The following is a 25,706-nucleotide window of genomic DNA, read 5'->3' as shown; positions in this document are numbered from 1 at the left end:
CATCGGAATTCATCACACATTTTCCTGGCCGGGGTATAAAAAAACAGGTGTGTCAGCTGATCTGATCCACTCTGCAGATCGCATCTGTCAACCGATCCAATCGAAAACGAAAAAAAAAAAAAAAAAACAATTCACGACTAGAGAATGAACAGTTATTTATGTACAGATCCAGAGAAGACAATGTCACTTTTCAGGCCGGCCACATAGTTGTAAATATGGAGCAGCAAAAGACACATAGGGGATATTATTGTCTGGTGCTGTCTATGTACAGATTCCCCATCCATGGTGGAGCTGGCAGTTCTACATCTATGTGATAGGTTTACTGATACATGTTTTCACACAACTCTCACACAGGACTCACACATTTTTCATTTGAATCCAAACTGAAATATGTGTGAATCTAGGTTGAAAAAAAACAATAGACCTCTAATTATCTTCCCTTTAACAGGCACTGGATAATTCTGTCCAGGCTCTACTGCCTTATGTCTTTAAAACATGTCTTTAAATAGATGCAAATCCAGGTCATTCTGTAGTCCTGAAATCTCCCCTGAGTTTATATTTGTAAAGGGTTAATACTACTATACAAATAACTCAAGTGTGTGTCAGGATAGTAGTCTCATGTATCCTAATATGACAAATCTATTGTATCAAATGTGTTATCAAATGTGTTTATTTAATATATCAAATGTATTAGCGAAAGTGTTACTTCATCAAATGTATTACTGACCTGTATCATATGTATTATCAAACATATATCAAATGTATTACTGAATGTACCATATGCATTATCAAACATATATCATATGTAATACTGAATGTACCATATGCATTATCAAACATCTATCATATGTATTACTGAATGTACCATATGCATTATTAAACATATATCTGTATCACTAAACTGTATCATATGTATTATCAAACATATATCAAATGTATTACTGAATGTACCATATGCATTATCAAACATCTATCATATGTATTACTGAATGTACCATATGCATTATCAAACATCTATCATATGTATTACTGAATGTACCATATGCATTATCAAACATCTATCATATGTATTACTGAATGTACCATATGCATTATCAAACATCTATCATATGTATTACTGAATGTACCATATGCCTTATTAAACATATATCTGTATTACTGACCTGTATCATATGTATTATCAAACATATATCAAATGTATTACTGAATGCACCATATGCATTATCAAACATATACTTGTATCACTGAATGTATCATATGCATTATCAAACATATACTTGCATTACTGAAAGTATCATATGCATTATCAAACATGTATCTGTATACTGAATGTATCATATGCATTATCAAACATATATCAAATTTATTACTGAATGTATCATATGCATTATCAAACATATATCAAATGTATTACTGAGTGTATCATATGCATTATTAATCATATATCAGATGAATTACTGAATGTATTATATGCATCATCAAACAGATATCAAATGTATTACTAAGTGTATCATATGCACTATCAAACATATATCAAATGTATTATCAGACATATATCACATTTATTACTGATTGTATCATATGCATTATCAAACATATATTAAATATGTATTATCAAAATTCACTCTTCTACATTTCTGAATGGCTTCTTATGTTTCCTCAAATTGTATAAATTCCATGTTTGATTGGGTATAGATGTAGCACGTATTTGAGTCTGCAATGGATCTTCACCCATGTATGAAAGCCTTTCTACAAATAAAATAGATTCTGCAAAAAGAGCTTATAAACGATCTTTTGATGAGCCCATGTATATTTCAATATATGTCTTCAACTAGATATTTAGATGAATCTGTAGGTATTTTATTATTATTATTATTATTAGTAGTATTATATATGTATATAGTTACATAGCAGCTAGCAGAGAAGATGTTTTAGTCCCATTCACCTCCCCCCATTTCAGTTCCCTGATAAAGTTGTCACTCTACTGTTTCCTGTATGGAGAATATTGTTTTTTTGTTTGTTTGTTTGTTTTCTCGCGCATTGCCTCTGGACTTTGGGCATTTATATCTATATAATCATTTACCCCTCCAGCATTTGTTGCTGAGCCGGCCAGAAACCAAAAAACTGTCAAGTGTTGTCTGTCCATTTTCCTTGGTGGCCATGAGTGGGTGTCACCCTTTTCCTTGAAGGGTCTTCTCTCCTGTCTTGGTGGGAGGGGTCACGTGCCTCGGAGCCTCTTCATTGTTGTCTATGGGGCGGCGGTCACGTGCGAGCCCGGGCAGATTTCTTAATGAAGCCGAGCCGTAGACCTGCCCCGGCCGGCGCCGTGCGCATGCGCGCCCGGGCAGACAATAATGTGGCAGGGAATTAGGTGACTCGCTTTTGGGAAGCTGACTTTTAAAAAGCACGGCCAGACCATGCTATGACGACTTCCCTGATCCTGCATCCTCACTGGGCGGACACCTTGATGTACGTGTATGAAACGAGCCCGAATGAAAAGAATCCCAAGAAAAGCCCAGCAGACATGGAGGGACTGAGTGGGAACTGTGCGAGCAGTCACTGCAGGGATTTTATCTCTCACCCAGCACTGGGGCGCCATTCCAGCTCCATCGGAAGCCACCAAGGACCTGTGTACACGGATATTACCTCCCCGGAGGCTGGCAGGCAGTGCTCGGGGGCCACATCTTCCTCTAATGCCTCCCTGGGCTATGCCTACCCCTTCGGCAGCAGCTACTACGGCTGCAGGTTGTCTCAGTCCCACAACGTCAATTTGCACCAGAAGCCCTGCTCCTACCACCCCAGCGACAAATACCCCGAGCCCAGCAACCCCATCCCCAGCGAAGACTTCTCCTCCAGGGCCAAGGAGTTTGCCTTTTACCCCAGCTTTGCCAGCTCCTACCAGGCGGTCCCCGGCTACTTGGACATGTCAGTGGTGCCCGGGATCACCAGCCATCCGGAGCCTAGGCACGACACCCTCCTGTCTATGGAGGGCTACCAGCACTGGGCACTGCCAAACGGCTGGGATGGCCAGGTCTACTGCTCCAAGGATCAGAGCCAGCCCAGCCATCTGTGGAAGGCACCTTTCCCAGGTAATGCCCCCGACAGTCGTTGTCACCCCCCCCCCCTTCCGGGGATCTCTTTGTCTGCCATTCCTGATCCCCCCGACCTGGAATCTCCCACACTGCAATTACATCTGGAGGGGTCAACTGACACCCTACACACTCCATTCAGAGTGAGCCTTTCCCCCACACTGCAGGCAGCAGGTTGGGGAAATGGATGTGGAAGGGGCTGATTCCACCATTACGGTTTAAATAATGCGGATCGAAATGGTGGAAGCCTGTCACCCACAGCCGACCACTTCCCCATGAATTATTCATTGGTCGGGGCTATAACAGGGCGACTCGCCTGCAGCGCTCCAGCCATCAGACCCTATAGAGCCCCTATAGAGACCCTACAGAGCCATTCTCCCACCATAAAGCCTCATCTGATGACCAGGAAGTGTAGGCATAGAGCAGCCCTGCCATGGCTACTATTGAGCACAGGCAATTCCCAGGCTGGAGGTGCCCATCCTATATGTGGTGTCATGCCAGAGGGGACTCTGCAGAAAATACTGCAGGGGTCTCTGCCTGCTAATACATTTTATTTAGAAGTGTAGACATACATGACACTCCAAACATGTGAGCACAATGATCCCATATGGATCAAATGTGTGTTTATATATATATATATACACACACAAACACACACACAATATTTTACACATATACATAGAATATTTTATTTTGCTGTGTGTATATGTATATTTTATATTTATATATATATATATATATATATATATATGTTCATACACACACATATTTTATAATTATATATATTCATATATATATATTCATACACACACACACACACACACACACACACATATATATATATAAAGCTTGTTTATTATACATTAGCACGTTAATAATGTGGTTGTTAGTATCGTTGTATTTTAAAATATGACATGCATATATATATATATATATATATATATATATATATATATATATATATATATATATATATATATATATATATGTGTGTGTGTGTGTGTGTGTGTGTGTGAATTATTAGTGCATAACTGTTTTAGAATATGTGTTTTTGAATTTATTAGACTAGCCTTTCTCAACATTTTTAAAACAATTTTAATACCTAAAGGAACCCCTGCTAATATCTACAGTTCTTTAGACATTAGCGTGAACAGTAAGTTGTAGATATAAAAATATTAAATACAAGAATAAGGAATATGGTGTACTTAGCGTATATTAAAGGCTTTTATGTACAATATTATTTTTTGTTATAATAATTAAATAAACAAATAGTAATGATGATAATAATAATAGTAATAATAATAATAATAATATCTAGAAAAGGGACGCAGATAGTGAAAATTGTATTGCCCCCTCACATTCACTGAGTTCATTACAAAAGAGACTCCTTACATTGATGGTGGAGGAGACCCCCCTCCTACACTGGTGGTCGATAAAGGGCCATAGTACACTGGGGGGCGAGTGGGAAGAATACTCCTTATATTGGGGGTCAGTGAGGAGAATGCCCCCTTACAGAAACCTAAAAAGATCATTGTGTCCTGTGGTAGCTTATCTTAGAAGCAGAAATTGCTCATAGCAACATCTGAAGGAACCCATAGAGTATCCACAGAATACTGGCTGAGGAAATATAAATTAGACTGTAATGCACCCATTACTGTTTTAGTTAAGTGGCATGTATCACCCCTGCTCTACCAGTCTGTGTATATGTCCATGAGTTACATTAAAGTTATTATGTTATACAGGTGGCATATGTTATCTATTTTTCTATCCATCTATCTTCTATTTGTCCATCCATTTTATAATCTGTGTATGTATACTGTATTGTCCAGTGTTTCTACACATCTGTTTCCTGTGTGAACATTTTCACATGTCATGTGATGGTTGTATGTCTATACGTTTTTATCTATCTATCTATCTATCTATCTATCTATCTATCTATCTATCTATCTATCTTTAATAATCTTTATGTTTCTGCTTTTATATGATGTGTTCATATGTAAACATCATAATCCTATTGGTTTATCTATCTATATCTATCTATCTGTCTATCTATCTATCTATCTATCTATCTATCTATCTATCTATCTATCTGTCTTTAAATGGTGTATCCTTATTATTTTATGTTTCTGGCTTTCTTGATATGGAACATCATAATCCAGTAGGATATCTATCTATCTATCTATCTATCTATCTATCTATCTATCTATCTATCTATCTATCTCTATCTAATTAATTGATATAAATATTTATCTCCGTCTAGTCTGTATCTATATGCTGCTTATCTTTCTATATATCTATGTGTGTTTGGATTACATAATCGTGTTCAGTGGGCGCATGACTATCTATTTATCTATCTATCTATCTAACTATCTATCTGTATCTATCATTTATTTGTTGCACCTTACAATCGTGTTTCGCCCGTGAGCAATCTAATATTATGTAAGTGATATCTATCTATCTATCTATCTATCTATCTATCTATCTATCTATCTATCTATCTATCTATCTATCTATCTATCTCTCTATCCATTTATATATCTCTCTATCCATTTATATATCTACTGTTATTATTTGTTCAATATGAACTATTTGTTGCACCTTACAATCTTCCTATAGTCCTGTTTATCCTGTGAGCAATCTAATATTATGTAGGTGACTATCTATCTCTATATAATTCTTTCTATGATCATCAAAATCTATTTGTCTCTTGTCTCTATACCGTTCATATCATGGTGTTAACGTATTGGTCATTGATATAACTGGTTCCTTTCTATCCTTCAGGCAAGCTTATGTAGCAATATAGCAATTTGTATATTGCAACAGTTTTGAAAAAACTTAATAGCCGAATTTGAAAAGTGCCATCCCAGATATTCAATATAAAGTGAAATCTTTTGATGGAGTGAATCCTTTATAGCCTGGCTATATAGAGTGGGCTGTCTTTGCCTGGCTGCATGGTGTGGTCTGTATGTGCCTGGCTGTATAGTGTGGGCTGTATTAGCTTGGATGTATAGTGTGGGTTTGTATTAGCCTGGCTGTGTAGTGTGGCCTGTATAGTGTGGGTTTGTATTAGCCTGGCTGTATGGTGTGGGCTGTATTGTGTGGGTTTGTATTAGCCTGGCTGTATGGTGTAGGCTGTATTAGCCTGGCTGTATAGTGTGGGTTTGTATTAGCCTGGCTGTATGGTGTAGGCTGTATTAGCCTGGCTGTATAGTGTGGGTTTGTATTAGCCTGGCTGTATGGTGTAGGCTGTATTAGCCTGGCTGTATAGTGTGGGTTTGTATTAGCCTGACTGTATAGTGTGGGTTTGTATTAGCCTGACTGTATAGTGTGGTCTGTATTGTGTGGGCTTGTATTAGCCTGGCTGTATGGTGTGGGCTGTACTAGCCTGGCTGTTTAGTGTGGCTGTATAGTGTGGGCTGTATTAGCCTGTTTGTATAGTGTGGGTTTGTATTAGCTTGGCTGTATAGTGTGGCTGTATTAGCCTGGTTGTATAGTGTGGGCTGTATTAGCCTGGTTGTATAGTGTGGCTGTATTAGCCTGGTTGTATAGTGTGGGCTGTATTAGCCTGGTTGTATAGTGTGGTTTGTATTAGCCTGTCTGCATAGTGTGGGCTGTATTAGCCTGGCTGTATAGTGTGGGCTGCATAGTGTGGGTTTGTATTAGTCTGGCTGTATAGTGTGGGCTGTATTAGCCTGGCTGTATAGTGTTGGTTTTCTATTAGCCTGTCTGTATAGTGAGGGTTGTATTAGCCTGGCTGTATAGTGTGGGCTGTATTAGCCTGGCTGTATAGTGTGGGTTTGTATTAGCCTGGCTGTATATTGTGGGTTTGTATTAGCCTGGCTGTATAGTGTGGGCTGTATTGTGGGGGTTAGTATTAGCCTGGCTGTATGGTGTGGGCTGTATTAGCCTGGCTGATAAGTGTGGGCTGTGTAATGTGGGTTTGTATTAGCATGTCTGTATAGTGTGGGCTGTATTAGCCTGGCTGATAAGTGTGGGCTGTGTAATGTGGGTTTGTATTAGCATGTCTGTATAGTGTGGGCTGCATTAGCCTGGCTGTATAACGTGGGCTGTATTGTGTGGGTTTGTATTAGCCTGGCTGTAAAATGTAGGTTGCATTAGCTTGGCTTTATAGTATGGGCTGTATTGTGTGGGCTGTATTAGCCTAGCTGTATGATGTGGGCTGCATTAGCCTGACTGTATGGTGTGGGCTGCATTAGCCTGACTGTATGGTGTGGGCTGTATTAGACTGGCTGTATGGTGTGGGCTGTATTAGCCTGGCTGTATGGTGTGGGTTGTATTAGCCTGGCTGTATGGTGTGGGCTGTATTAGCCTGGCTGTATGGTGTGGGTTGTATTAGCCTGGCTGTATGGTGTGGGCTGTATTAGCCTGGCTGTATGGTGTGGGCTGTATCAGCCTAGCTGTATAGTGTGGGTGTATTAGCCTGGCTGTATAGTGTGGGTGTATTAGCCTAGCTGTATAGTGTGGGTGTATTAGCCTGGCTGTATGGTGTGTTCTGTATGTGTCTGGCTGTATAATGTGGGCTGTATCAACCTGGCTGTATGGTGTGGGCTGTGTAATGTGGGCTGTATCAGCCTGGCTGTATGGTGTGGGCTGTATTTGCCTGGCTGTAGCTCATACTGTGGTCCCCTGCTATCTAGGACACAAGTGATCTTGTCAGACTGGTGAAGTGTGAAACTGTTAATGTCCTTTCATGTGTTGCACAAGTCCCCAGCCTCCCTCTCCGGTGCTCTGTAGGCCAGGTGCTGCTAATCTGGGCTGTGCAGTTGACTTTATCATCTGTCAGAACACCTGCAGCACCGAGCAGAACTGTTTATGACAATCAACTGTCATCTTCTGTCCTCAAGTGCATATCCATGTGGCCATTCCCCCCTTTTCCCCCAAACCCCTGGGCATTGAAATATGGTTGATATGAGCTTGGACTTGATATAGATGATAAATCCAGCAGCCGTTTTACGTGTATAAGTGTTTAACTAATGTGCCCATCTAAAAGTGTCATGGGGAATTTATTGGGAGAAGGTCTGTATAGGAGAGAGGACTAGCAGGGCTGGCTCGGTGTATAAGCTGTAGGGCAGTGCCAGGCTGTGGTTTAACCGTTTGCTGTCTGTCCTCTCTATACAGATGTGGTGCCCCTCCAGCCAGAGGTTAGCAGCTACCGCAGGGGCAGGAAAAAGAGGGTTCCCTACACCAAAATCCAGCTGAAGGAACTAGAAAAGGAGTATGCAGCCAGCAAATTCATAACCAAAGAGAAGAGACGAAGGATCTCCACGGCCACCAGTCTGTCTGAGCGCCAGGTCACAATATGGTTTCAGAATCGAAGAGTCAAAGAGAAAAAAGTCATCACCAAATGCAAATCCTCTCACCTTCACAATACCTGACACTAGGGGGAGCCTAGGAAGCCCCCCCACCCCAACCCCCCTCCCCAATAAATATTTATCTCATTCCCACGTATAAGACATTTCTCCAATGGAACTATGGATTATTTAATATAAGAATGGAATGCAAGTGACAGAATCTATCAATGATCCCATCACCCCCCCCCCCAGTGTCCACCCTCCTCCATTCACCCCTAACTGTGAATACACCGGGGTCTGATGTTCTGTAGGCTTCTCCCTACATAAATCGTCTATATAATATATATATATTTAAAACAATCAGCGCTTAATATGTTTCCAGGACACGGTTCTGTCACTGTCATTGATAGCCCTGATGACATCAGGCAATCTGCTCGTTTCTTCCATTTTCTGGAGTCTTAATGAATTGTCTAAGAATATAACATGTACATACGTTCTAAGGTGCATATGTAACACATGTTTTGTTGAGTATGCTTGAAAATCTTGTAAATTACACATACAAAAAAATGACAGATCTCTGCACATTTACGTTCATAAGAGAAAAAGATTTATTATGGAAACTACTGCGTGATAGGGGGTTTCTAGGCAGATGACATCTCTTGTCTGGTACTTTAATGGTTAACCTTCTTCACGTTCTCTTCTAGAACCCTGAGACTTGTCATGAATAGAAATGTCTTATTAATAGTTTATTTCATTCTGTGGCCACAGAATTATTACAATTGCTGAAATACAACCGTGCAGAGGTATCTGGATAAAAAAGGCCTTTTCTTTACTCTTATTCTTACCATCAGTGTTATGAGCTATTCAGATCATTACTGACACACGGTGCAGAAATTACTTACATATATGCATTGTTTGGGGAAGTATGGATTTTTTGTTTCAGTCACATTGATTGGACGTTTTATCCTAGAATATTTACTGTATCTGAAGGTTCACGTTGTACTTTTTTTCTTCTTTTATGGTATGGGATATACTCAATGCCAGTCTTAAGCACTGCTACATGTGTCCAGGAAAACAGAATGTGGACAAAGGTATGCTGTATAGATCTTCTTTTTATTATTTTTGTCGTGTATAATGTATAGTATTGTGGTGTCTGAATATTATCTGTCATGGAAGAAAAAATTCATTTCTTTAAATAAATATCACCTGGCTTGATGTACGATGTTGATTGTATATTCCATTGTATGAGAACTTCTTCATTTGAAAACTTTGGTTGGAGGAAAGCAAAACTTTTTACTAAGTTTATACCTGGTGACTTCTGTCCAAAATGGACAAACACAGAGAAATATGTAATACATCTCATATCTTTGTATTTATCTGTATATGTCGTTTCTTTATAGTAGTATGGCTTTTTAAATTTGACAATAACTTTCCGTACATTTTAATATGTTAATTAGACAGATATATACATATTTACATAAAATACCTCCTAAAAATAATTTGGCATTTATGTGTCTGTGTAAAATAATTTGCATAAAATGGTCGTGTATTGTGCGAGTATAGAGATAATATTACACTGTATAAGGTGCCTGCATGATCGTATTATAAATGTATTTATATATATATATATATATATATATATATACATATGTATAATGTGTATGTATATATATATATATATATGAATAATATTTCTGCTCTTTTTTTATATTTGTGTAATGTGTGCATACACGTAAGCACACATATTCTATGTAAAGAGGGAATATTTGAGCTGCCGTTGTTTCTCTGCCTTGCTGTTTTTCTTAAAAGAAAACAAATATATATATATATATATATATATATATATATATATATATATATGTATGTGTGTATGTTCTTTAAAAAGTTTCAGCACTTTTTGTTAACTCTCTCTCTCTCTCTCTCTCTCTCTCTATATATTTAAAAGGAGAGAGCGAGAATATATATGAAAAAAAATAAATATAAATATAGATAGATAGAATATATCATCTGCAGTTGTTGTTTCCATTTAAAAAAAAAGTATATATATACATATATATATATATATATATATATATATATATACATACATACATATGTGTGTGTATATATATATATACTTTTTTTTTTTTTTAAATGGAAGCAACAATTGCAGATGATATATTCTATCTATCTATATTTATATTTATTTTTTTCATATATATTCTCGCTCTCTCCTTTTAAATATATATATATATATATAGAGAGAGAGAGGGAGAGAGAGAAATTTACATATTAGAGAGAGATAAAGATAGGAATATGTTAGCTGCAGTTGTTGCTTTGGGCAATATATATATAAATATATATATAGTGACTGAGAGACAATATTTCAACTACAGTCGTTGCCCTGGGCTGCTTCCATTTGTACATATATATATATATATATATATAGAGAGAGAGAGAGCAATATATATATATATATATATTAGTTTTAATTTGTCTACTGTTGCTTGCTTCATCCTTGCTACCTATTGTTGCAATTACCTGGTTAGTTTATTGTATGTGTTTGCTTTTATATAGTTTTTACTGTTTGCACCGATTGGATTGAACACGATACAATGGTTAGAATCGACTAGCTGATTCCCTTGGTCTGCTGTATATTGCAGATGTGTCATAGGATTGTTGTGTGCAGTGGCTTGTTACAGGTGAAGATAAGTGTGGGGTATATGGCTGTAGATGTGAGTCATCATACCAAGCTGGTGTGTAATGAAGTGTTAGTGACAGCACTCACACCCCGATACATCCAGCCCGACCGAGCCCAACTCCTCCTACAGGCTCACACTTACTAAGCATTTTCTATGTTTCATGTTGGAATGAGTGTTTTGGTAGGAAATCACTTTGTGGTAGGTGAAATCGCCTTTATTTGCATTGTGTAAAATAAACAAAATGTAAAAAAAAAAACAGTGTTGTAAAAAAATATTCATTTAAATAAATAATGTAGCCTGCTGTGTGCATAGGAAGTGCTGTGAGTCACTGGTGCTGCCTGTATGATACTGGTGTATGGACACTCAGACAATGCACAATTGTTTGTCTCCATTGATGAAGCTTCCCAGAATACATACTTGGGCAGTGCACATGGTCTTTACTGCTTGAGAGCAATATTCATTTCCAGTAAGTTTTCCACAAGCTGCATTTCCTGCAGCCACAAGACAGTAGACATCGCATATTTCAGGCAGACGCCTTGAGAAAAGACATGATTTATAGCCCTTTAAGGCAGCATTACATTATTTCTACCTGTATATTTCACCCCAGCAGGATTTTTGCTAGATGATGTACCAGTAATAACTGCGAGGCTGCTAGGAAGTCATCTAAGTTTATAAGATGGATGTCAGTTAAGTGATCATATTATGCTTTACGAACAGGAGGTGATCCCCAAAGAATATGGCAGATTTTTAGGTTTAGCTTTGCTTTGTGAAAAATCTTTTATGTAGTGAAGCTGTTTCTACATTTCAGGTCAAAGCTGAATTAACACTAAAAATCTGGTTTGATCACAGCACTCTGCACTGTATGTGTTTCAGCAGAAAAATATTCTTTACAGGGTGTAGTGCTGTGTCATTTCCTGGCGTCAGATATGTAACAAGTCTTTATGTGAGCTGTGTAGCACTATGTTATGAAAGTACTATATGTTGTATCCACAGAAGAGGCTAAAGAGAAAATGTAATGATAACTTTATTGTTTATATATAATTATACAGTGATCATATTGCATTTATTTTCCTGGCCTCAGATATGTAGCACGTTTTTATTTGAGCTGTGTAGGAATATGTTATGACATTTCTGTATGGTGTTTCCACAGTGGAGGCTAGAGAGGAAATGTAATGATAACTTTATAGTTCATATATAGTTGTATGGTGATCATAGATTTGCATTTATTTTCCTGGCCTCAGATATGTAGCACGTTCTTATTTGAGCTGTGTAGGAATATGTTATGACATTTCTGTATGGTGTTTCCACAGTGGAGGCTAGAGAGGAAATGTAATGATAACTTTATAGTTCATATATAGTTGTATGGTGATCATAAATTTGCATTTATTTTCCTGGCCTCAGATTTGTAGCAAGTCTTTATTTGAGCTGTGTAGGAATATGTTATGACATTTCTATATGTTGTATCCACAGTGGAGGCTAGAGAGGAAATGTAATGATAACTTTATAGTTCATATATAGTTGTATGGTGATCATAAATTTGCATTTATTTTCCTGGCCTCAGATTTGTAGCAAGTCTTTATTTGAGCTGTGTAGGAATATGTTATGACATTTCTATATGTTGTATCCACAGTGGAGGCTAGAGAGGAAATGTAATGATAACTTTATAGTTCATATATAGTTGTATGGTGATCATAGATTTGCATTTATGTTCCTGGCCTCAGATATGTAGCAAGTCCTTATTTGAGCTGTATAGCACTATGTTGTGACAGTTCTATTTTGTGTACCCAAAGGGAAAGGCTAAAAGGGAAATTTATTAATTAAAAAATTGTAATTAACATAGCTGTACAGCAAACATAGACATGTATGTATTTTCCTGGCCTCAGATATGAAACACATCCTTTAGTGAGCTGCATAGCACTATGTTATTTCAGTTTTACATTGTGTATCTCAGAAGAAGACCAGAGGGGAAATTTAATGAATACTTTATGTATAGTTGTACAGTGATAAAAGCTCTGCATGTATTTTTCTGGCCTAAAACATGTAGCAAGTCATAATGTGAGCTGTGTAGCACTGTTATGACAGTAGTGCTTTGTGTACCCACAGAGAAAGGCTGTAAGGGAAATGTAAGGATTAAACAACTTGTAATTCCTATATAGTTGTACAGGAAACCTAGATTGTCTATTTTTTTCTGGCCTGCTATATGAAACAAATTCATATTTGAACTGCACAGCACTATGCTATGGCAATTCTGTACTATGTGCCCACAGAAGAGGGCTGGAATGATTAGAAAATGCATAGCTCATATATAGTAGTAGAGCAATCATATATTTGCATGTATTTTCCTGTCCTCAGATTTGTAGCATGTCCTTCTGTGAGCTGTATAGCAATAGAAGGCTACATTCACATGGCCGTAACACAGCCGTAAAAATTTTACTGATCACTAGGCAAGGAACAAAAGTTCCATCATAAATGATCAGTAAACAGATCTGTTTTTAATGCATAAACCTTGTCCTTTTTTTCCCCCCCAATGGTTTATGTGTAAATGTATGTCTTTAGGTTCAGATTTTTGGATTTATAGATATAAATGCGGTACATTTACATACCTGTGTGAATGTCTCCATTGAAAACAATGCAACTGTGTTGAGATCCTTAAATAAAAAATGCATGTAAATGCGCTTTTATACGGCTGTGCAAATGAGGCCTTAGGCTGCATGCACACAGCCGTTAGAATTTTACTGATCATAGGAAGGTTTTTCTGGAACAAACATGCCTAATGACCAGTAAAATACTTGCCTTTAGATTCTTTGTGTAAAATTTAGATGTTAAATCCTGCTTTTTTTTTTATAACAGAATGTGCTTTCTGCATTTATGTATACTCATATACATGCATTTACATCAGTGAGTGTGTAAAATGCATGTCCTTAGATGCTAATTTTTCTATTTTTTTTATGGATCTGCACACAATGCATGTTTATGCGCCTGTGTGCATGTCCCCATTAAAAAACAGTATATCTGCATTCAGATCTCTAAACAAAAAATCACTTTAAATGCCTTTTTATGCCTGTGTGAATGAGGCCTTATGGCAAATCTTCTCTATTGTGTACCCAAAGAGGAAGGCTAGAAGGGAAATTAATGATCACAAAAAACTTTATACTTTATATATAGTTGTGCAGCAAATAAAGACTTGCATTTCCTGCCTCAGATGTATAAGAAAACTATAATGTGAGCATAATGGGATTGATTTACTAAAGGCTGTTCATTTTGTGAGGGAGTCTTCACATTGCAAAATAATTTACCCTTAGCTTAGAGAATGAGGTGAATCTCTGTTTGCTTCCATCATCCAATCATGTGCAAGCTAAGACTCTGTTGTTGTTTTTTTTTATTTTCCTGGTAGGTGTTTTGGTATTTTTTTGTAAAGTGAATTTTCACCATATTCACTAAGTTAATGGAAAATTTCCTTTACAATGTGAACAGCCTAACTGCCTTTAGTAAATCAACCCCTGTGGCATGGCAGCTTTGCATTGTGTACCTACGGAAGAAATGTAGAAGATAAATGTAATGATTTAAAGAAAACGTTATACGTCATTTACAGTTGTACAGTAACCATAGATTAACAAGTATTTTCTTGGCCTCAGATATGCAACAAGTTCTTATGTGAGCTTGAAAGCATGTCATGGCAATTTTGTATTATTTACCTGCACAAGAAGCCTAGAATGGAAATGTGAATATTCATTTCTACAACATAGTTTGTTCAGTGAACTTAAATGTACATGTATTTTCCAGGCTTCAGATATGTAACATATCCTTATGTTAGCTTCATGTCAGCCTACATTATAACAGACCTCTGTGTTCACAAAGGAAAGCTAGATGGGAAAATTATTGAGTAAAAAACTTTATAATTCTAAATGTCATAAGTGTTTATGTGAGCTGTATTGTTATATACTTAAAGGAGCAGGCTAAAAGAGAAATTGATGATAAAAAATACTTTATGTACAGTTGTACAGTGAACATAAATTTACATGTATTTTATAACTGAAAAGTCTGCATTATTATATATTGAGTGTTTTCCATTATAGAATTTATTGTTGTTGTTGCCTTTGTTGTTATTAGTGAAAGTAGCAGTAGTAATAATTGTAATAGTAAGTTTAATGTATATATTTACTGTAGCTGTACTGTTTGTATTGTATAATTGATGTTTATATTTTAATGTTTATACAGTTGCTATGGGATAGCACTGTGAATGTATCAAACTGTGGACAGTAATCTGCTATGCAAGGTTTCTGATTATTCCAGGAGCCCCATGCTTATGACTCCTTAAATTGTTTTAATATTAGGGAATGTTTTACTGCTTTTTGCGACTTTCAACAACTATTATTGCTACAGTTGTTTTCTAATGTTTTGTACTATAAGTTTTGTATTTTGTGGGATGTAGGGTGCACAGACAGTTACAAACCTGGGTTATTTTCAAACACCCAGGCCTAGTTGAAGGCTTAAGGAAAAAAAACATTTTCCCTCCATAGGAATAGGGTTTGCATTGAATGAATGGTCTCTGGTAAAACCAATACTCTAGATAAAGCAGATGATAAAAGTGGAAGACTGCACATAGTGTAAATTATTTTGCCATACTTGTGAAATAATCCGTCCTGTAATCTGTGCGACAGAGGGTCAGACTTAAAAATATAGGGACTGAGGAAGTTAGGAGAACCAAGGTGTTCTGTGAGGTTTTAAAAAAAAAAAAATATATATATATATATATATATATATATATATATATAATATATTCTATACTTTATATATATATATATGAGCTCATGTATATGTATAATGTTTATAACGTTTTTCCCTTTTTTGGGGGGGTTGTATATTCTTTTAACAAGAAAAGTCCTAATAGTTTTCCACTGCTGCTGCTACTGCTGATGATGCCCAGCTTGTATGTTTTATTTTTTAACAGGAAACTAAATCATGTGTATCTTTTTTTATTTTTTACTTTCAGGAAGCAATGACAATGCATATATCTGCTGCAGTGTTGTTTGTGCAGAGAGTTTATTGTGATTGTATACCTTTAGAATTTTATGTCACAGTGGTAAAATAATTTTTCCTTGTTCTCTAACAGTGTTGGTCATACAGCAATGATTCTCAGTGTCTCAGTCTATGCAACATTAATTTTGAAATTTAGAGACGAATAGTGCCCATGATGTATGGATTTACCAAAATTCTAACACAAAGTAAAATGTCCCAGTGTTGCTTGTGCAGTGAAGAAATATATTTATATACATCATAACTGACATTTTTTGGAGAGGCAGCTGGCCAAATGAAAAAATAAAATCCCTGCTATCTTTAAAATAAAGTGTGGTGTTGGTAGAGCAGATTGTACACTATAAATATGTGAGGCCAGTTAACCGCTTGCCCTCCAGAGGTTTTACCCCCCTTCCTGACCAGGCCGTTTTTTGTGATACGGCACTGCATTACTTTAACTGATAATTGCACAGTCATGCAACGCTGTACATAAAATATATTTATGTCCTTTTTTCCCACAATAGAGCTTTCTTTTGGTGGTATTTGATGACCTGTCCATTTTTTATTTTTTGTGCTATAATGAAAAAAAAGACCGACAATTTTGAAAAAAAAAACCAAAACAATATTTTTGACTTTTTGCTATTAAACATAACCAGAAAAAAAATTAAAAAAATCAAATTTTGTCATAAATTGAGGCCAAAATGCATTCTGCTACATGTCTTTGCTAAAAAAAATCCTAATACATGTAAATTAATTGGCTTACGTGAAAATTATAGCGTCTACAAATGATGGTATATATACTGGAATTTTTATTGCTTTTATACTAGTAGTGGCGGCGATCAGCGACTTATAGCGGGACTGCGGCGGGCATTGTGACACTGGAGGGGAACTGACTAACCGCCATTCACATCCCAATGACACTAATACAATGATCAGTGCTAATAAAAAGTGTTGACACTGTACTAATGACACTGGGCAGGAAAGGATTAACATCTGGGGCAATAAAAGGGTTAACTGTGTGCTTTGTGTGTTTTACTAGGAAAACATGCTGCTGTGTATTTCTCTGCTGCGGACAGCAGCATGTTTCTGCTGGCAGGAGAGAGACCTGTGTGATTGACATCTGTAGCCCCCAATGGTGGCATGGATAGGGTGGCGCATGCTGACGCGCGTGCCCCCTACCTGGACTTACAAATCACGTATATATGCATGATTTTGTACAGCCCTGCCGTCCTGTAGCAGTATTTCTGCTATATGGCAGAGGAAACTGGCTAAAAAAAATGGTAATGAGGCCAGCCAGCATCATGCGCCTTAGCGGAAGTGGTAAAAAATATCTGCCTTTCCTATACTTGGCTCTATGATAAATCACATTTTGTCAATCAACACATTGACCTTTTCCTGGGGTTCCAGGATGTCCTTCTTCAGAACTCATAGAGCTCATGAAAGCATTTTTTGTCTTGACTTTGAGATTGTCTTCAGTGTCCACAAATACATATTCACAGTGCATATATATACTGTATATATTATAAGCAAATGCTGACTGGTGGTGACAACTGGAGGGTTTCCTCTTAGGCCACATGCACATGGGTGCATTTGCCTATGTATCATAAAGACACTGTTACTTTTGTTTTTCTGGATGTCCTAGAGCTGCATACAGCCATCCATAGACATGAATGGGTGAAGGTGGCTGTATGCAGCTATTTGTGCACCAATTGCACCTATCATGTTTCTGGTGGAGACAGGAACATTGTGGGGGCTTTTCTAGCAAGCCAAGGTCGGTAACAGCCAGGCAAAGTAGTACAGATAAAGGAGGCAAAGTCCAATAAACAGGCCAGGGTCAGAGGTAATCAGAAAAGCTGAGGTAAGGCAGAAGACGGAGACAAAGTCCAAGGGCATGCCGGGTCATACACAGATAGGCAGATGCAGTGGGTCAGGTCTCAGGGAATACGGAAGCAAGCTGAAGACCATTCAGCAACTTCTTCCAGCGACACATCAGTTTAAATAGACCACTGGGCACCAGGCGTGCATGCCAATTGATATGTGTATGTGGAACCTGCCACAGTATTTCCAGTATTGTCCTTTCCCCTAAAATTATGCGCAGCAGTGTTTTTTGTTTATCCTATGAATTCAATTTATTTTATAGCTCCTTGGCCTGATTTACTAAAGTTGCAACAAACAATCATATGCAGGTGAATTTATAATAGATAGAGCTTCTCTTACCCATGACTGTATTTTTTTAGGTCAATATGATTTACAGCACTTCAACTAATTTCATAGTTTAGTAAATCATGTTCTACATTTGAAAGGTAGAAGATGCCATATGGAACCTCCCAATTAGATTGTAAGCTCTCTTGAGCAAGGCCCTCCTAACCCTCTTGTACTGTATTGTAACTGTACTGTCTCCCTTTATATTGTAAAGTGCTGTGCAAACTGTTGGCATTGTATAAATCCTTTATAATAATAATAACATATGGAACATCCCAGTTTATGGAATGTGATGAAATGTTAGATGTATAAGTGTGATAAGTAGGTAGAGCATTAGAAATAAAAAGTTATCCATTCCAGAGACAGTGAAGGTATGAACAAGGTGCCTTTTCTATCACGGCTGTTATTTTGTCTAGTAATACTGCCTATGATACCTCTGAATGTGGGTGAAGGTGTCGTGAAGATTTCATGGTGGAGAGAATGTGGGAGCTGGTTAAGGGTGATGCGTCTGCAAATATAATGAATCTCTATGAGATCTTATCTTTCCATAGTCAGAAGTCCTAGGATGAAGATGTAGGGAATTATCAAACCTGCAAAAAGATCTTTATTTTAGCTTAGTCAGTCTTGAAATTCATTGAGAAAATTGTCCAGTGCACAGGAAAAGTTGATCTAATATTTTTTACATGAATCCTCATAGCAAAACAAAGCTTACACAGTAAAAATACCCCTGCAATGCAGACATTCCTGGCAAACGGCATCGCCAGTTCCCTGATTTCCAGTGTAGTTAAGTAGAACAGTTTGGTCAAGGACCACCCACAACCATCTAATTGAACAATGAAGCTACAGAAGCACAGTGATGACATCATCCCTGTGCTCTCTCTCTTCCTGTAAGCAGGATTACAGTTTTAGACTGACAGCATTGTGCAAACCAGTAGAAATCTGATTCACAGTGCTGCTCTCCCATTTCCCTGTTTGAGTGCTGCTGTACAAGGAATTACGGGAGACAAATACAGTATAAAGACATATACTGGTACTGAAACGTATTGTATAATAAATCCATTTAATAACTTGAACTGGATTGAAAGGTGATTTTTAAAAATATTTTGATCGTAAGTGCAATATTTATTTTAACTAGCAACTTTTTTTTTATATGCTCTTGAGTTTTATTCAGAAACTGTTCTATAGTGGCAAGATGATTTTCTGCTGAACCTTTCCCCACATTTAAAAAATTGATTCAATCTACTGATAAGTTTATTTGAAGTTAGTGTTCACCCAACAGAAAATAAAATGCGGATTTTGACTTTTTAATATGAACCGATAGCAATGAAAGTTATTATCTAGAACCTCTACTGGTGTTTGGATCTGAACACTAGCAGACGTACAATGCAAAGAGTAATGATGATGTGCAAATGACAGCTATCTATATCAACCATCCAGCTATCATCTGATTATAGTGAGATCCATGAAAGATAACTTTTAGATGGTTGCTATGGCCTTCTGCTAGTTTACATTTTAAGCATTTTTTAATTTTCATTTTCCATGTGATAAGAATAACAAATATTTCCAAACTTTTGTGTTTTTAAACTGGATAATTAATGAGATGAATAAGAATTTAATTTTTTTTTATACAGCTCTCTATATTTATACACCCATTTGTTACATCCTTTTCATATACCTCAAGCTGCATCATACAGATTACTGGATCCTCATAGGGTGAAGGAGGGCTTCCACTGACAACAATCATTAAGTCAAGTGGTGTATCATATGTGCAGGATTTGTATTATGAAACAAAAAAGTATTAAACTGAATAAAATTAGCTTAGTGAATAAATTCCCTGGATCTAGTATCTGGTCTGAAACAGGCTGGTTCTTGGCTGGCACAGATAATCTACTGGTCAGTCTATCAGACCCAACATGCCTTTTTTCTCATCTTTCATTTGCTAACTAAAAGAAACGTAAAACATCACACTCTCCTCCCATTGATGTCAGCACAGTATACAAGATTGCAATCCTTTTTGCCCATTTTCCTGAACAAGGATACAGATTTGCTACTCTCAACACTGAATAAATAGATCCCAGGATTGTGGCAAAGGGTTGGGGAGATCTCCTGGCAGATCAAATTTTGGATTTATCACTTATCTCATATTTTTAAGTCTAATATTTCATTTAGCTGAACAGTAAAATAAAAAAAAACCCTAACATAAGTATTTAATTACTTTAGTAAATATATGTTCACATCCCCCCTATGGGAACAGTTGATAGCTGTGCACGTGTCATGAGCAATTTGAGACTCTGCATAATTTTCCACTTAGATAGATAAGCCCACCATATATTTATAATAATTGCAGTCTTTTGGTTGTTTCATAGTTTACAATTTTATGAAATATAATTGAGTATGTGAACTATTTAGTTAACTATTTAGTTGTTATAAAGAACATAGCTTAATATTATAAGTACCATCAATTTGTACAGCATATTACAAATCATACATTCATATCAGTCCCTGTCCTCAAGGACCTTACAATCTAAGATCCTATCTGACATGCATACATGCTAGGGCCCAGGGCTTTTTTTTATCAGAGAATAAGTGTGAGTGCTTTCAACCTTTTCTCCACCCCCCCTACCCACCTTCAAGCATCATCCCTTGTCTCTGCCCCTACCAACCTCCCAATACCACCCCTTTTTGAGAATACAGAACAAAGTATCATTTTATGTTGCTAAGTAATTTATATAGAATTTGTTAATGATAACTAGAAAGGAGGTAAAAATCGATAGCTACATAAACCACTCAGCCACATTAGATGTGCCCAGCAACAATGGATCTCAGAAAGAATCGATTTCACCAGCAACAAAAAGCATCTCCAGCAACAATAGATCCCCCAGAAGCCAGCAAGAGACCCCTGTGACCTGCAACAGTAGATCCTCCCAAGCAACACTACACCTCCCACTACTCATCCTCCCAGCAACAATAGTTCCCAATAGTTCTCAATAGCCAGCATCAATAGACTCCCCAACAATCAACAACAATAGACCCCCCCCCAGCCACAACAGACTCCCAGTCTGTCAGTGTGGGTAGGAGTAGAGATTAAATGGTAAGCTATGGCAGCTGCTGTATGGAGGTACTAGAAAATATTCTGGGGTGCTTACCTGCATGCCCAAGCACCCCTGGCCCTGTATATACATTCAGTGCTGGAGGTGTCGGAACTGTGTACCACCATTTTCCTGCTAGAAAAAAAGCTTTGCTAGGGCCTAATTTGGACAGGAGCCAGTTAACCGATCAGCATGTCTTTGGTGTGCGGGAGGTAACCCACACAAGCACAGGGAGAACATGCAAATGCAGAAAGTATCCTGACCAGGATTCAAACCAGAGACGCCAGGCAGACGTGTTAAGCACTAAGGCTCCATTCACACCTGTGCATTTTATGAATGTATGAGATGCAATACATTAAAAAATCCTGTGTGCTGCATCTTTGATGCCCTTTTATGAAAACATGTTATAAAGAATTCAATGGTAATGCATTTAAAAATCATGTAAAATGCACCTTAACCAATTCAATACCGGGCAATTTTCCCCCTTCCTGCCCAGGCCAGGTTTCAGGTTTCAGCGCTCTCACATTTTGAATGACAATTGCGCGGTCATACAACATTGTACCCAAACTAAAATTTTATCATTTTCTTCACACAACTAGAGCTTTCTTTTGGTGGTATTTATTCACCACTGGGGTTTTTATTTTTTGCTAAATTAACAAAAAAAAGACCAAAAATTTTGAAAAAAAAAAGTTTTTCTTTGTTTCTGTTATAAAAGTTTGCAAATAAATAATTGTTCTTCATAAATTTAGGCCGAGATGTATTCTGCTACATGTCTTTGGTGAAAATAACCCAAATTAGGATGTATTTTTTAGTTTGTAGGAAAGTTATAGAGTTCACAAACTATGGTATAGATCTGAATATTGATCAATCCTGAAGTACTGACAGCCAATCTAATATCTTGAGGTCCAAGAATGTCAGAACAGTACAGATATCCCCAAATGACCCCTTTTTGCAAAGTAGACAGTCTGACGTACTTCATAAGAGGCATGGCGAGTTTTTTGAAGTTGTATTTTTTTTGTCATAATTTTTCGGAAAATGAAAAACTTAAAAAAATTTGTTTCACTATTTTTTTTTTACAAAGTGCAGTACAGCGTTATCATATAACTGGCATGGCAGTGATCAGGGACACTGACTGGTGACAGTATGAAAAAAAAAATTATATATTTTTTATTAAATTTTTTTCTTTTTTTTTAAGATTTTTTTTTATATCTCACTATGACCAAAGTAGTACAATGTTACCATAGTAACATTGTACTACTTTCGGGAAGTGATCAGTATTTTTTTTTTTTTACACAATTTGCTTAAAGCAAAGAATTACTTTGCTATAAGCAAGCATTTACCTGAATGACATCGATTCATTCAGGTTTTTTTTTTTTTTTTTTTTGTGCTTAGCTGTGATTTGGCCACAGCTAATCACATGACATGTGCATGTGATTAGCTGTGACCATTCACAGCTAGGCAGTAGTATACAATGGATGGCATGAATGAAGCCATCCATTGTATACAACTGTCATGTGACCTGCTGTGATTGGTCACAGCAGGTCACATGGTACCGGCAACGGGGCCGATACTCAGATCTGTCATCGGCCGTGTCTGAGGTACACGGCCGGTGACAGATCGTGCCGCTGCGCCGCTCTGCAGGAGCGCAATCTGCACATGTGCAGATTGGCGTCCACCTAGAACGCTGATGACATTTGCCGCCCGCCATTCGGCCATGGGGCGGGCGGCAAATGGTTAAACACACCACGCATATGCAAGGTGGCCCTTATCTACTGTGCTGGCCATTTATTGGCTATATCATAAAAATGGTAACCTAGGGCTGAAACAACTAATTTACATAATTGACTGTGAAAATAGTTGTCAAGTATTTTCATAATCCATTAGTTGGTCAGCCAATTAGTTGGCCTGAGTACAGATTGTATTATTTGTTTACATATCAGAAAATGCAGTGCAGCACACATACAGCTCAGTACACCGTCCATACATATCAGTAAGATCCTGAGAACTTGGACTTTGAATGTGTGCGGAGGAATGCCTTGTGGGACATATAGTCCTGTATAGGAGAAGGAAGTAGGTTATTCTAAATGCAGAATTGTTTTTACCTTGCTAGAGGGGCACTTTATTCTATATGTTACTGCTTGCTATAGGGGCACTCTGAAAACAGGAGGAGCCAGAAGTGCTGGTGGGGGACCCCAGAAGAGGAGAATCTGGGCAGCTCTGTGCAAAACCATTACACAGAGCAGGCAGGTATGACAAAGTTTGTAGCTTACAAAAAAAAATCCAAGGTTACAATCACTTTAGGGGCTCTGTGCAGGGAAGATCAGCATCTGAACCCAAAGACGCTGAAGGCTGATAGACTGTGGGTAATAGAAGGCAGTCTTTCTCTATCTTTTTCCAGTCAAGGCCCTCTGTAAAATTATGGATAATTTCAAGGCACCCTTTAAAATCCTGCACAATCTCAAGGCACCCCATTCTAAAATGTAAAAAACTATTCTACACACATCCAGTACACCCAACATTAGAGCTGATTTATTCTTCCAAAGCAATTACACCTTTGCAAACTGGTACTGACTAGTATTCCAATGTGTCTCTGTGTTTCTCTCCCTCCCTCTGCTAATGTGACTCCAATGCTGACAGAGAGGGCCAAACAAGGATGATGTCCATGCACCTCACGTCCTCATCAACTGATGTGATTGGTTGTTAGGATGCAGGCAGGTAGAATGTCATAAAAGTGCACAATGAAAACCTGTAGCTTTGTGTACTAAAAGGCAGGATTGATCCACCTGCTGGCTTGTATACAATTTTTGGGTGTTTTACCAAGGCACCCCTGAAGAAGTCTGAAGGCACTCCAGGGTGCCTGGGCACCCTGATTGAGAAAGGCGGGTATAAGGCATTACAATTAAAGATAAAGTAAAAGTTCGCCGGTATTGTTCATTATATTTAAAATAGTTATATCCATGAAAAAAGTCTCAGCCTTCAGTTCTACTTTACTATAAAAGCTTTATATCCCTCACCCCCCCACGCTTCATATAGCTTTGTGTCTTACTCCCAGTTAAAATACCCTGTATATCCTACCTGAGGGTATATATGTTATACTTTATTACTTTCCCTAGTTCACAGTATAAATTAACCCCTTATAGTAGTGATTATCTGCTGTTTTTGTACTATAAATGGCTTTTTTTTTACCCCATCATGACTAGTGTTGCAGCAACATGAAGGGCATTGCGCTCCTCCCCATCTGCTGTGTCCACCAGACACAACGGAATAAAGATAACCTTTATTGCTCCTGCAATGCAAAGTGTAATAGAAAAAAAAAATCCCCGATCACCCCCCAAAGTAGTATAATGTTACTATGGTAACATTGTACTACTCTGATGAAAGTATATAAAAAAAAAAAAAGAATGTTAAAAAAAATAACAATATTGAGAGAAATGGTTTTTTAATTTTTTTCTTTTAACCACTTGCCACCCTCCCACAATGTAAGAGCGAGCAGCAACTCTGGGCAAAGCGATGTACCCTTAAGTCACTTCTTATTTTTAGGTGTGCTGCCCCCGATGCTGGTGCAAGTAGAGAAGAGAGAACATGGCACTGAGTAAAAGCACTACATTTTACACACACATTAGATTAGCACATTTAACTTTTGGGTGGCACTTATTAACCCTTTGACCACCCCGTCATCCAGCCAGTGCCATTAGTACAGTGGCAGTATAAAGAATTTTTCACTGATCACTATTTTACTGCCACTAGCCACATCAGATAACGTCTATAAGCTCCCCTCCCAGCCAGGGTCAGCTAGCGTTAGATTGCCCGCACACTATCGTACTCACACTATAAGTTGCTGATCACCACCATTACTAGTATAGTGTTTGTATGGGTCAATATATTGATCACTAACAGAACTACACTAGTGCCTCCTTAGTATAGTGTTCCCGCAGTGTTAGCAGGATCAGACCCATACACTGCCAGCACTAGCGTTTAGCCCCTCCGCTGTTTTTCACAAAACATTTGTACCAATTGATTGTGGGCTGAATCAATTTATACGCACAACAATACATCGTCGCCCACCTAAATTCAGCTCTCGCCAGACAATTCATATGGAAACGTATCACTGTTTCTGAATTTAAAATGTTTTTGGGCCTAAGCCTCATTATGGGCATTACAAAACAGAATGTATTGAAGTGATATTGGTCCACAGACCCGATTCATTATATGCCCATGTTCTGTGCTGCTATATACAGTATATGCTCAAAAAGGACCAGCAACATGCCGGTACATTGCTGGACTTTGAGTGCTTATACAGCTATAGGAATCATCCTG

The 25,706-nt window shown here is 37.6% G+C and overlaps 1 protein-coding gene across 1 annotated transcript; it reads left to right on the top strand.

Annotated features, from left to right (window-relative positions):
• The first annotated feature begins 2,348 nt into the window (after nucleotides 1-2,348).
• HOXC13 (homeobox C13) lies at nucleotides 2,349-9,616 on the top strand. The gene is made up of 2 exons (XM_089691432.1): nucleotides 2,349-3,089; nucleotides 8,229-9,616. The coding sequence occupies exons 1-2, from the start codon at nucleotides 2,423-2,425 to the stop codon at nucleotides 8,483-8,485; spliced, it is 924 nt and encodes a 307-aa protein (XP_089547558.1). The 5' UTR covers nucleotides 2,349-2,422; the 3' UTR covers nucleotides 8,486-9,616.
• The last annotated feature ends 16,090 nt before the right edge of the window (nucleotides 9,617-25,706 follow it).

This window comes from Staurois parvus, unplaced genomic scaffold (genome assembly GCF_062004578.1).
Source record: "Staurois parvus isolate SC_StPar_1 unplaced genomic scaffold, SC_StPar_1.0 ptg000562l, whole genome shotgun sequence".
Taxonomy (NCBI): Eukaryota; Metazoa; Chordata; class Amphibia; order Anura; family Ranidae; genus Staurois; species Staurois parvus.
Note: the sequence above shows the minus strand (reverse complement) of the source record. Positions and strands in the feature narration are given on the sequence as shown.

Excerpts from the sequence above, each read along its gene's own strand:
- HOXC13 (XM_089691432.1), top strand. The coding sequence starts at position 2,423 with ATGACGACTTCCCTGATCCTGCATCCTCACTGGGCGGACACCTTGATG. Across the intron at positions 3,090-8,228 it reads GTGGAAGGCACCTTTCCCAG|ATGTGGTGCCCCTCCAGCCA; the intron begins GTAATGCCCCCG and ends CTCTCTATACAG.